Below are 13,671 nucleotides of genomic sequence, written 5' to 3'. Positions count from 1 at the left end.
TGTGAAAAAGGCTGAGCGCCGAAGAATTGATGCTTTTGAACTGTGGTGTTGGAGAAGACTCTTGAGAGTCCCTTGGACTGCAAGGAGATCCATCCAGTCCATTCTAAAGGAGATCAGCCCTGGGATTTCTTTGGAAGGAATGATGCTAAAGCTGAAACTCCAGTACTTTGGTCACCTCATGCGAAGAGTTGACTCATTGGAAAAGACTCTGATCCTGGGAGGGATTGAGGGCAGGAGGAGAAGGGGACGACAGGGGATGAGATGGCTGGATGGCATCACTGACTTGATGGACGTGAGTCTGAGTGAACTCCGGGAGTTGGTGATGGACAGGGAGGCCTGGTGTGCTGTGATTCATGGGGTCGCAAAGAGTCGGACACGACTGAACAACTGAATTGAACTGAACTGAATGTCATATTGGCCCAAGTAAGAGAAATGGATCAGTATAATAAAGAGCTCATTAATAGGCCCATAAATATTTGGTAACTTAATGTGCAGCAAAGTAACTTACAAACCCAAGGGGAGGAACAGCCTGTTTAGTAAAAAGTATTAGGGAACCTCTCACTTAATAGAGAGGAATACTGGATTTATGCATAATAACCATATTCAGAGGTGGGCTCCACAGGATTAATGACCTAAATGTGAAAATAACTACAGCTATAAAATTAATATAATCAAATATAGAAGAATATTTTTCTGTTCTGGGGCAAAAGAGGATATCGGAAGCTCAAACCAAAAAGCAGAAAGGTAATTAATGAATTTGATTACATCAAGATTGGTGCTTTCTATTCAACGAATCATACCACTGTCAAAGTTAAATATGGAAGACAACTTTAAAAAAAATTGTCCAGTGTCTTAAGATGGACAGAGGACTAACTAATCCTCTAAGGGGTTAATACTGTGGAAACTCCTGCAGTGAAGCAGTGGTAGCCCCAGTGGAAAGATGTGACTAGTTAATGAATGTCAGAGAGACCTAAAAGGCCAACAAGCATGTGAAAAAACTCAGAATCCTGGGTTTTGAGATGTGCAAAGTAAAATGACCATGATAAACCTTTTAGACAAACAAAAACTGGAATGCCAGTAGCATCCCATGTGGGTGAGGTATGGGCTGTAAGAATTCTTAGGCACTGCTGGTAGGGATGTAGACCAGTGAAGCCATTCTGCAGAGCAGGCTGGCAGCACTTAGTCGAACACAGACATCCTCTTTGCCCCAGCTGGTCAGCTTCTGGTCATACAGGAACTTCTGTGTGGACATTGAAATTTCAGTGCAGTGTAATTTCCCAAGATGAGAGTATAGAGACAATCTGGGTGTCCTTTCCTGGGAAAACTAAACTAAAAACTAGACTAAAAATTGGCAGATGTACCCATGAAGTACTATGTAACATACAGAAACAACAGAAGTGGGACTTGAATACATTGTGCCGAGAAAAAGAGCAGTGGGATGAGATACATGATCTACTACTGTTCATGCAGACCACAAATACCTTCATGTAAAATAACTACATGTTTAGAATTTATACATATGAGAGGGTATTAGATTAAATGCTTTAGAATAAACAGGAGTAAATAAATAAAAGGAGAGGTTTGGGGTGGGCCTATAGGTGATAATGGGCAATGACTGGAGGAGTGTGTGATCAGTTCATCTAAGGGGGAGGTGGGGACGTAAGGAGTGGGAGGTACCATAACTAAATGTATTATTTTGATTTCGAAAAATGGAAGGCATCAAAAGTTAAAGCCTTTTGGAGTTTGCCATTAAACTCTTTTCCCTTAAGTTCTAATTGAAGATTCAAGGTAGAAGGAAATAGAGATGGATTATTGAAACCTTCTATCATAAGCTTTAATAAAAATGCATGCCTTCAGCCTTTCTAAAAATTAAAGTAAAACCTAAGAACAAATTGTGAGTTCATGTGTAGTAATAAGAAGTGATGCTGGGCAGTGGTGAGTATGACCCGCTCTTCTGGAAGAAAGAGGGACTGAGCACTTGTGGGTGTCTGTCTTTGATTCACAGGAATGGTCACCTTCTCACAACTTGAAGAGCTTGAGGAAGAAACAGCTGGCCACCCGAGAGGCCATGGCCCGCCAGACCGTGGTCTCAGATACAGAGCTGAGTGTTGTTGAGTCATCTGTGATCAGGTGCCCTGCTTCTCCCGCTGTCATTTGTAATAACCTGGTTATTACAGATAACCAGGAATTTATTATTTCCTGGTTGGGAAATTTGTTAAGTCCTCATTGGGAATTTGACGGGTGGCATCCTAAGGCATCTCTAGTCCGCTTTGGAACAGACTTTGATGGCTGTGTACACGCTCACATGACTAAAGAGTTAGTTAGTAATTGCATTGCTCAGAGCAGCGTGCAGTTTACATGTCCGCGCCTGTTAGTGAGCATGATTGATTCTCAGTGCCCTTCGGCTCCATAGACTTCAGCTTCTGATTCAAATGAACGTAGCGTGAACACCCAGGTGGACCCTATTGTCATCTGTGTTCACCACAGAAAATGTATTAGGAATTCAAACTTTTGTACTGCCCCGTCCCCACCAGATTTACAAATAAAAAACTTGAGAGAATGATGTGCCAAGGTAAGGCCTCTGTTTTGCAGCAGAAACAGCAGAGAGTCTTCTTTCCCATGTGAAGTCTAGATCACTCCATTCTTCTGTACAGGGTAAACATTCAGTCATGGTATGAAGAGTAATTTGTGTTTTCCTCTTATTGCCGGGCAAAGATTAGTTTCAGCCTTTTATTTTTAAATGATTTGACCTCCTGTTAATCCATCTGTATTTTGAGTGAGTTAATTCATTATGTCACTCTAGGGGAAAAAAAAATCTTCATCTTCTTTTCCTCTATCCCAAAGCTTGTTGCAGGAGGCTGAAAGTAAATCTGAACTCAGTCAGAACATCTCTGCCCGGGAACATTTTGTGTTCACTGATAATGACGGCCAAGTTTATCATCTCACTGTTGAAGGAAACTCAGTGAAAGACAGTGCTCGGATCCCACCAGACGTGAGTCCAAACTGTGGTTAAACCTGCATGAAGATTTCTTACCATAGACCTCATAAGTTCTATAGCCAGTGAAGCCACAGTTAAGGTGGAAAACTTTCAGAAAAGTTTAATCCAAATAAGCTTTATTAAGGAGATATTACCACTGATTAAATTTGTCCCATACTTTTGGAGAATAGCATTGTAACTATTTTGATGACATACCATGTGCTGCTCATTTTTGTCATTATAATAATTCATGAGGAACTATTTCCATTTTATCTGTGATAGGATTGAGGGAGAATGAGTAACTTTCCCCAGGTTGCCCGGCCTCGTGACATGCCAGAGCAGCGTTTACACCCAGGTCTATGTGTCTGAGTCTAGTCTCTCCTCTTTCCATTTCAAGTATTACCCTGAAGGATTTTATTTAAAATCTAGTATTATTTTTAGGTAACAGTAATCAGGTTGTAGGTGTAAAGGTATTAATCTTTACAAACATATATATCCCCCATGGCCTTGTGGAATTCTCTAAGGATTTATAGTTAATTATTTGTGTCAGCATATATCTCATGGGTTTTTTTTACTGAGTGGATGAAGAAAATGTTTTTGCTAATATTACTATAATTGTTAAGTAGAGGATGAGATTATATATATATATGTGTGTGTGTGTGTTGTGTATATATAACTTATATATAACCAGCATGTGAACGGAGAAGGCAATGGCACCCTACTCCAGTACTTTTGCCTGGAAAATCCCATGGACGGAGGAGCCTGGTGAGCTGCAGTCCATGGGGTCGCTAGAGTCGGACACGACTGAGCGACTTCCCTTTCACTTTTCACTTTCATGCATTGGAGAAGGCAATGGCAACCCACTCCAGTGTTCTTGCCTGGAGAATCTCAGGGACGGGGGAGCCTGGTGGGCTGCCATCTATGGGGTCGCACAGAGTTGGACACGACTGAAGCGACTTAGCAGCAGCAGCAGCATGTGAAAGTGCTTTTCAAGCTGCAATTCCAGTTTTACTGTTACATAGAATGAGTCATATCTGAGATTTAGTGATGTCTGTTTTAAACTCTTAATAGTGCCAAAAGTTTTCACTAGTTTGAAAGGATAAAAATAATGCAAATGTGAAAGATTGATACTTGGCATTATAATAGGAGCAGTAACCTAAATTTAAGTGCATAGAAAGAAAAACTGCAGTTCAAGAACATGGCCTTTAAGAGTTGCAGTGTAAAGAGCTCTATTCCGGAAAATCAGTTTCCTTTCAGAGCTCCTCCTTTAGACCTCAGAGAAGGCCCCACCTTAGCTTCTCTAGTGCCACTTGCAAATAGCTCATTCTCTTTTGTTTTTTGATTACATCACCTTTGAGATTAGAATAGAAATAATCCAATAATTTCTGAGATTCTAGGTTCCTCCACTCTAAAAAAAGTTGAAAACTTTTGAACACTAGACACATGAATTTTCCTTTTAGTAAGGAAGACAGGGAGAAAGAAAAGTCCTGCTGCTTTCAGGATTTTTGCACAACACAGCTTTTAAGATTCTGCCTCTTCTTATGGAGGTCTGGTCAGGATATAGCAAGTCTTAATTCTGCCTGCCAGATCCTTTTATTCCACAGCTGGAAGCAGTTTCTTCGAAGAATGACCAGCCTAATAAGGATCCAGCCTCCAGTGAAATTAGTGCATATTTTAGAGCAGATTATTTTAGGAAAAGAGAGTTATGTATCTACTGTATAAAACATGAATGACTGATTTGGGTTCATTATTTTTATTTTCAGCAATCAAAATATTTTTCAATGACCAGTGTGTAGAATTGAGGCAGAGGTTTTGTTTATTTTAATCTAATATTTTTCTTTACCTTCCTTCCAAATATAAAGTACTAAGCCACTAAGCCATTTATTTTGAGTTGGAACTTTACCTTTAAATTTTGGCCCCATAACTATAGAGCATATAAAAATGGTAAAAAGAAGAAGCCTGATATATTTTAAATTACATTCCCATGGAGAGTTTATAGTTGACTGACTGCCTTTATTCAGAAAACTGTGGGAGAGAATGATTATCCGTTTGCTGCCAGCTTTACTTCGATCCTTTGAACATCGTGTTTTACATGTAGGAAACATATCAGTGCCAACTAATAATACTCTACTGAGTTTTAAATCTTACATTGGTTCCCACTTGGGATTATTTGGAGTCAGAAAGCGAGTTTGTCCCACTTTTCTCCGAAAGCACCTTAGAATCTTCATATGGCTTGTATTCCATCAACAAGCTCTTAGGTAGAAAGTTCTAATACATCACTTGTAATTCTAAGCTGGTGATAGATTTCTGGACTGAAGTTTTAATATTCTAATTTTTAGAAGTTAGAAAGTAATGTAAAAATGTTAAACAAAAATTCTCAGGACTAAAAACATTAAATTTAAAGGCAAACTCTTAAATATTCTATTATGTTAATATGGTCAGAAGAATAGAAATAAGATCTTGGACTATTGCTTTATACTGTACTGAATTCTATTTATTTAACATAGATTTCTAAGTTTTTTACTAATAGAATCACTAACATAATTATTTTTAATCCAGTTGTATCTTTGTTTCTTGACTGCCACTAGGATTTATGCAGTGTTTGGTGTATGTGCAAGTCTTTTAACAGCCAGTTTAGCAAAACTCTGGAGCATTCCTACTTCTTACTAGCAATACTGTGAGAACCAAACATGAATTTTTAATATTGTTCTATAAATGATGAAACAAGATTTCTTTGAATATAAGAATATAAGTAGAAAAGTAATTGAGCAATATTATTGAATAGCTAGCATTATATTGACTCTGTGGCAAACATCGTCATAAGGCCTTTACCTATAAAAATTTATTAACGCTAATAGGAACTCCTCAAATTTTATGAGCTTGCCCTACTTTATCAACGATAAATCCAGACATATAAAAATTAAGTAAGCATGCCCCACATCATACAGCACATTCAGTGATGCAGCTGGGATTCAGGTCCACACGGCTTTTCTGAGAGCCCCAACTCCACGTCTCTCCATCACAGTACCTCTGTGCTTGTATTAGAGCTGCATGCTCCTTCCAGCCCACTTTGATTTATTACAGAAGTGTCTCATTCTCGTATTTGTGTTTCCCTGTGTAACTTCTCTGCAGAACCTTCTGTGAATTCAGATTTTACAGATGCCTTCAGTGTATAGTATCTCTTCTCCTTCATTATTCATGAAGGTATCAGCAAAGCTATGAATCTTTTTTCTTTTTTAATTGAAATATAGTCGATATACAGAATCATGTTACTTTCAGGTGTACTGCATAGTGATGGATCCTCAGTAGAAGAACTGCTGAACAGTTAGTTGTGAGACAGCTCTGAGTTCCCCCAGAATAAATGTGTTCATCCTTCAGCAGTGAGGGATAACTTGGAGACAGGAGTGCCTGAAAGGATGTCCTTTCCTTCTCTTTTTTCTTCTTTTAATTTTCTTTTTTCTGAAGTAGGTCTTCCTCAAAAGAACTTCTCTATAAATCCAGTTCATATAATAATGTCCATTGAATTGAAATCTTCTGTTTCTTCTTAGTTGAAATTGAAATGCTAGGTAGCCCTCTTAGTGACTAAACTCTGTTAGTGTTTGATGATGTTCATACTATAATTAGTTTTATTAAGATATCTTTGGGGCTTCCCTGGCGGCTCAGTCTGTAGAAAATCTGCCTGCAATGCAGGAGACCCAAGTTCGATCCCTGGGTTGGGAAGATCCCCTGGAGAAGGAGATAACACCCACTGCAATATTCTTGCTTGGGAGATCCCATGGACAGAGGAGACTGGTGGACTACAGTCTATGGGGTTGTAAAGAGTCGGGCACAACTTAGCAACTAAACCACCAGGCAAGATATCTTTATTATTTTATCACAGTTGTTAAATAAAAGTATTTCTCTGTTGTGACTGCTTATAAGTGGTGAAATTGATGTGTGTTTGTTGCTGTTCTTTTCTAGGGGAGCATGGGTAGCATTACTTGCATTGCTTGGAAAGGTGATACGTTAGTTCTTGGAGATATGGATGGAAATTTAAATTTTTGGGATTTGAAAGGCAGAGTATCCAGGTATGTTTCAAGAACTCAAGTGTATTATTTGGCTGAAACAAAAAATCTCGATATAGTTCCATTGGAGACCTGTCACTTGGCAATAGTGTCATTAAATATAGTCATGTGCAGGTTGGACCCTTGGGTCTCTTGTTGTAGAACTTGGGAGGAACTGCCTTGAGCTAAACTCTGGGATGTTCATAAATGACCCTTACCTGCAGGTGGCCCACACGAAGTGCTGGGGCACTATTCCAACTGTTGTTAAAGAGCAGACCACGTCTGTCATATGCGATCCCTGTCCCAGAAAGCAGAGTGGTTGTCCTGTCATGTCACTAGACCTTATCAAAAGCAGAAATAGAAAGAGACATTGGACATCTCTCTCAATGACGAGAGACTACTCTACTTCGTATTGGTGTTTTGGTTTCTGTTTGTCCTCAGAGGAATACCTACACACCGAAGTTGGGTGAAGAAGATTCGTTTCGCCCCTGGTAAAGGAAACCAAAAATTAATAGCAATGTACAATGATGGAGCTGAAGTATGGGATTCTAAAGAGGTAAGCCCAGCTGCACGCGGGCTCACCGCAAATGCAGCTGCTGGTCACAGGAACTATGTACTTCTTTTCCTTCCTTCTGATTTATAAATGGGTTTGTCAAGCTTCTTAGAGCAGTTTTCTTCCTTTAAAAATTTTTTATTTTGTAGTATTTCTGTTCTAAAGGTGACAGCTCAACAGATTGTTAATGTTACCACCATCTCTGGGACCTTCAAAATGCAGTCTGCATGTGGAAGATAGATTGCCCACGACTGCTCAGTTTTAAACATGAACTGGACCTTCGCCACAGGCACTGCCGTTCTTGCTCGTTTAGTCTGGAATGATAAACATCTTCCTTTTCTTTCTGAAAGTGACAATCAAATTCACTCTTGAAGGTTCAGATGGTGAGCAGTTTAAGAAGTGGAAGAAATGTAACCTTTCGGATATTGGATGTGGACTGGTGCACGTCAGATAAAGTGATCCTGGCTTCCGATGACGGGTGTATCAGGGTCCTGGAGATGTCCATGAAGTCCACGTGCTTTAGGATGGACGAGCAGGAGCTGACTGGTACGGAGTTCTAAGGGAAGGATGCTTGGAAGTGTCTTTATTTTGCACCAGCTGTTCTTTTCATGGGAGAGAGCTGCTTCTGTTCCATTTCATTCTTTCTAGGAATCTGTGTTTAAGAATGCATATTAACTTAAAGCTTGAGTGTTGATACTACTGAGATGCTAGACTCTGTAATTAGATGTCAGTCATTCCCCAGTGCTGGTTTACTCAGCGCCCTTTCCTTGACCCCTTTCTGAGTGCTCTGTCAAAAGATGAAAGATGTTTACATGAATAAAAATGACTTCCTCAGACTTTAGGAGAGGTCATCAGAGGACACGAATCTAGTGGTAAAGTACTGCTGGTTTTTTAATAGTGAGTCTTGTGTCTTTTGCAACCATATATCATGGAAAAGTAACTTTGGAAAGTATCATGAATTGTGATGCCTGTCTTATGACTCGTTAAAGGGCCAGTCAAAACAGAATTAGATGATTGCACTACCTTTCCCTTTTTTGTATGGTGGTTTTGAGATTTTTTTTTCTGAGAATGAAAGCTATTTTAGTAAAAAGTAGCTATGAATGAGAAGTTTGTGAGTGCACTCATCAATTTGAAAATGAGATGTCCCTACATTAAATTTTCTCCAGGCATAACTTTGGTGTATACACTGGGCTATCTAATATGTAAAAAAATATAAGAGAATTGTTTAGTCAATTACAGAGTTTCATCATAGAAACTGTTGGCTCTGGGAATTGTCTGTGCCTTCAGAGTCAGTCTTTGGCATATTCAGAGACAGTAGGGTTTTAAAACATGACCCTTCATTGTTATGTTTGTGCTTGAGGCACTACCGAGTTGCTGTGTATGCTGACTGGGCTGCCTTTAACTTGGATTAAATGTGCTTTTGTTTGTGACACTGCCCCACCCCTGCCACTGTGTTTGGGAACCATAACTTCTTACTCTGTAACCGTGACTGTCCTCTGGTGAGCTGCAGTTGAGCACTGCATTGCCACATCTGTCCTCAAGATCCCTGCCAGCTCTGCAGAAGTAGCAAGACTTTCTAGGGAAGGACAAGCATAGATACTAACTTGAAACATAAAGTTATTGAAGAAATTAAGGGAATTTCAAGAATGATTTTTTTCTTTTAACTTAGTCATTAGTTCTAGGTAAAAGGTAAGATAAGTCACTTCAGTCGTGTCCGACTCTGTGCAACCCCATAGATGGCAGCCCACCAGGCTCCCCCGTCCCTGGGATTCTCCAGGCAAGAACACTGGAGTGGGTTGCCATTTCTTTCTCCAGTGCATGAAAGTGAAAAGTGAAAGTGAAGTCGCTCAGTCATGTCTGACTCTTAGTGACCCCATGGACTGCAGCCCACCAGGCTCCTCCATCCATGGGATTTTCCAGGCAAGAGTACTGGAGTGGGATGCCATTGCCTTCTCCAATTCTAGGTAAAGAAGTATGCAAATATAATCTAGATGTTTGAGAAGCTATTCTTTGACCTTTATCTTAAAATTTGAGTCTGCTGCTAAGTCACTTCAGTCATGTCCGACTCTGTGTGACCCCATAGACAGCAGCCAAAGCCAAGGTACTTGTTTTTAAATTAATCTGTTTATATAATTAATGAGAACCCATTGTTAGCTTAATGGGCTACCATGTTTAATACCATGACTGTTTAATACCATGAATGAACAGGTGACTCTCAACCAGATTTTAGGTTACATTTTCCTTTTAAAATTTTCTAAAAAAATGCTATTGATTCTCTAATGGTGCAACCTCAGCCAAAAAGGGCAAGTTTTAAAATAATAATGGGGAAAGTCAATGAAATTATGCATATATTCCCCTAAATTGAGCTTTAAACTCAGAACAACACTCAGTAAATGTTAAAGAATAAAGACTGGTGAGAGTGTAAACATGGAGTTTGGAAAAAGATTTCTGTGTGTTTGCTGCCAGATATGTGCTGATTTGAGCTTGGAAAAATATGTTTGATGTAATATATTTCTATTCTGAGGAATTAGAAATGTATTTTGGACCTTATTGATGTAAGATAATAAAATCATTTGAGGTCATATGCATTGATATAATATTTAGTATATTTGCTTCATTTCTCCTTTATGACAAATAGAGAAGATCGTAATATGTTGATTCAAATTTGTTTTCTTAGGATAGCTTGGTCTTCTTCCTCCACCCCCGCCCCTTATTTACATTTTTCTGACACTGCTTCTTCTCCCAGTAAAAGGGGAAGTCAGACAAATGTAGAAAATTGGAATCCCTGTTTTTAAGTTGGAGAATCCTTCTTATCTGCTGCCTAGATCAGGGGCATAAAATGGCATAAAACAATATTATTTTTAGCAGTGTCTAAAAGGAATCCAGAACTATAAGACTTGTTTAGTAACATTTTGTATGATGCTGTTTCCAAGAACTTTCAGTACTATCTCTGTGGGGTCAGAGACTCTTCAGTCTAACTTTCTGCCCGACACTGAGCCCCTGTGTCTTAAGCAGTGATTACACTAATACACTCTCTGAGTTGCCACCACCAGACTTATACATTGTTCTCTGCTGACTTCTCTGTGAACTGTCTACAGCAGAAGCTTTATAGTTGTATATGATTCTACTTGTTAAAAGCGAAATCTGTGTTTTTGTCTAGAGCCTGTGTGGTGCCCATATCTCCTTGTTCCCAGGGCTGCTCTCGCCTTGAAAGCTTTCTTATTACATCAGCCTTGGAATGGACAGTATTCTTTGGACATTTCTCATGTGTAAGTTTTTTTGCATTATTGTTTTTCTTTCTTAATTGATTTAAGATTGAAGGACATCCCATAAAAATTAGCAGTGGCTGGTCTCCAGGGCTTACAGGCATTGGAACCTTAAAACTGAGTTAAGGCAGTGATGGCAGAGACCCTGAAAGAGTCACTGATCTGCCTCTTGTCTTTCCCACTCTGGGGACCTGGGCACAGCTGTGAATACACGTGGGTGTCTCAGGTGGCTGTGTGCTCGGTCATCTTACAGTCTGAACCTGGGCATGGCGTACTGAGTGTGAAGAGGGCCAGTTGAGGCCAAGAGGAATTTGGGGACAAGATTCAGTTCAGTTTAGTCACTCCAGCCATGTCTGACTCTTTGCGACCCCATGAGATTGCAGCACACCAGGCCTCCCTGTCCTTCACCAACTCCCGGAGCTTAATCAAACTCATGTCCATTGAGTTAGTGATGCCATCCAACCATCTCATCCTCTGTCATCCCCTTCTCCTCCTGCCTTCAAGCTTTCCCAGCATCAGGGTCAGGGGACAAGATTAAATCTTTTTAAAAGCAGCATAAAGGAATCTACTTCAGAAGTGTTTTCTGTTTTATAGCCTGCCTCCTTGCAAAAAATAGTCACAGAAACCATTATTGGCGGTTGTTAGTTAAACTACCACAAGCGCTACGGGACCTTTGCTGTGTGGATGCACAGATGGGCGTGGGCTGTGTGTGTGCTCAGTCATTGAGTCGTGTCTGGCTCTTTGTGACCCCGTGGACTGTAGCCCCCACGCTCCTCTGTCTGTGGAATTTTCTAGGCAAGAATACTGAAGTGGGTTGCCATTTCCTTCTCCAGTGGATCTTCCCGACCCAGGGATCAAACCCACATCTCCTGCATTGGCAGGGGGATTCTTTACCACTGAGCCACCAGTGAAGCCCTGGGTTAGGAGAATTAAAAAAATAAATGTGATGAGATGTTCTTTCTCCAAGAAGTATCTACTCAGAGAAATGAATGTTAATTTTGCAGAGCAGAACTAGCAGATTCGTGTAGTCCTTGCTAAGTTCCTTATTAACGTGACTCTAAACCTGATAGTTTTAGAGCTCACTAATAAATTTTCAGGTTTCTTGAAAGCCAGGGAAACTTTCTGTGCTCATTTCTGTTTTGACTCAATAAGATAAAAGCAGGCGTTAAAGGTGATTGGTAGGTTCCTGAGTAGGCTGTTGCTTTTCGGTCTACACGCAGGTTTTTAACCAAGGACTACAAAGAAGTTATTTCTGTATTAACACACCTTTTTTCCTGGTGAAGAAATAAATGGTGGTAAATAAAGAGAAAACTAACTCATTTAAAATCTTTTCTTGGTACAGTGATTATCCAGAAAATGAAGAAATAAAGAATCTCCTTCAAGAGCAGTTGAACTCATTGTCTAAGTAAGCACTCTGACTATGTTTTATTAGAGAATAAGACTATGAAAAAGAAAAACATAATGATTTATACTTTTTAAAATTAAAATAAGCTTCGTTTTGGAAAATATTAGTGGCCCACGGAGAGACCCCTCTCTTCACCTCGGTTTGTTTCCCTTTAGAGTCTTTGTTTTGTGGAAGTAAGTTTCAGATTGCTGTGGTCTCATGTCAGGGCAGGAGAAGAAGCAGTGGGGTAAGCCGCCTTGTAGCTAACCTGCCTCCAGCACAGATGCCCTGCAGAGCCTCACGTTAGAGGATGGGTGTACACAGGGCAATTCTTGTGTGTCAGCTTCTCTCTGCTAAGATAAGTTCTCTGTGTCAGGTGCTGTGTTTGTACAATTCTGTCTAAGAAATTAATATGCTCCCTAGAGTCAAGAACATTTACAAATAGGTACTGTGTATAACACTGGAAAGGAAGAAGGAAAATTTGACTCCACAAGGAGTTCTTGGGAAAACATATCTTGGCAATCTAAAATCCATAACATATATTTTAATACTTAATAAATTAATGGTAAAGGAATATTATATTGATATCGAATTCAAAGTAATTACTTTTTTCTCTTCTGTGTCCCAAGGTTAGCATTTATGTTTAAATGGAAAAGAATAGATTTAAAGACTATCTCCCCTCCTTCCTTATTTATAAATAGTCTATAATGGGCTATTGTAGAAATATCAATTTATGAAACACTTATATATTTTAATTTTTGAGTACTTTGAAGAATAAATTCTGAATGCATCTTCTCTGAAGTATAGAGTATTCCTGATGATCATTTAGTAAAATCATTTTATCAACAATGACCTTCTTATTCCTGTAGTTAGGTAGCTGTTCATATTTTTTAGAATGGGAGTTGAGCTGCTTCAAGAAGGTAAATCAGCATTAGAGCCTTAAGCTGTGGTGGTTGATGGGTTCCACTTCTCCAAGCCTAGATACTGTCTAAGCCCTGTAAGCTCTTGCAGTTTCAGGGCCGTGGCAAAGTGACTTCTTTTGTAGGTTCTTATCATATCTTTTGGGTAGAATTTTCCATTTTAAGAGTGTATTGATTTATCTCCTTTATTGTTGGATTCAAAAATTTTGTCTTGCCTTTGTCTGGATTCCTGCCTGCAGTGACATAAAGAAACTCTTGCTCGATCCGGAGTTTACTCTCCTGCAGAGATGCCTGCTTGTTTCAAGGTAACACTATTTGAAGTGTTCTGGGTAAGAGACAGGGAATTTCAGGTTAACTCACTCCTTTCATCAAGAGTTGTTAGTTAAAACCAAACTCTTTGGAATTTTAGAAAATATATCAGTTCATCCTTTATAGTTGGCTTACAGATCGTTTTGAAAGTAGTATTACAAATAGGAAAAAGAAAAAGACATGAGATCTAGGCCTTCTCTATTGAAAAGACTCCATTCT

General features: G+C 39.4%; 1 protein-coding gene across 3 annotated transcripts in view; it reads left to right on the top strand.

Annotated features, from left to right (window-relative positions):
• Nucleotides 1-13,671, top strand: part of WDR11 (WD repeat domain 11) — a 59,164-nt gene that overhangs the window by 38,511 nt on the left and 6,982 nt on the right. For all 3 annotated transcript variants that reach the window (XM_010859244.1, XM_010859243.1, XM_010859245.1), the window contains 8 exons: nucleotides 2,006-2,130; nucleotides 2,845-2,992; nucleotides 6,938-7,044; nucleotides 7,462-7,576; nucleotides 7,948-8,119; nucleotides 10,734-10,842; nucleotides 12,182-12,244; nucleotides 13,383-13,448. In XM_010859244.1, the coding sequence (XP_010857546.1) occupies nucleotides 2,006-2,130; nucleotides 2,845-2,992; nucleotides 6,938-7,044; nucleotides 7,462-7,576; nucleotides 7,948-8,119; nucleotides 10,734-10,842; nucleotides 12,182-12,244; nucleotides 13,383-13,448 (905 nt within the window). The remainder of the gene's footprint in view (nucleotides 1-2,005; nucleotides 2,131-2,844; nucleotides 2,993-6,937; nucleotides 7,045-7,461; nucleotides 7,577-7,947; nucleotides 8,120-10,733; nucleotides 10,843-12,181; nucleotides 12,245-13,382; nucleotides 13,449-13,671) is intronic.

This window comes from Bison bison, unplaced genomic scaffold, assembly GCF_000754665.1.
Source record: "Bison bison bison isolate TAMUID 2011002044 unplaced genomic scaffold, Bison_UMD1.0 scf7180017864456, whole genome shotgun sequence".
Lineage (NCBI taxonomy): Eukaryota > Metazoa > Chordata > Mammalia > Artiodactyla > Bovidae > Bison > Bison bison.
This window is presented reverse-complemented; position numbering and strand designations above follow the sequence as displayed.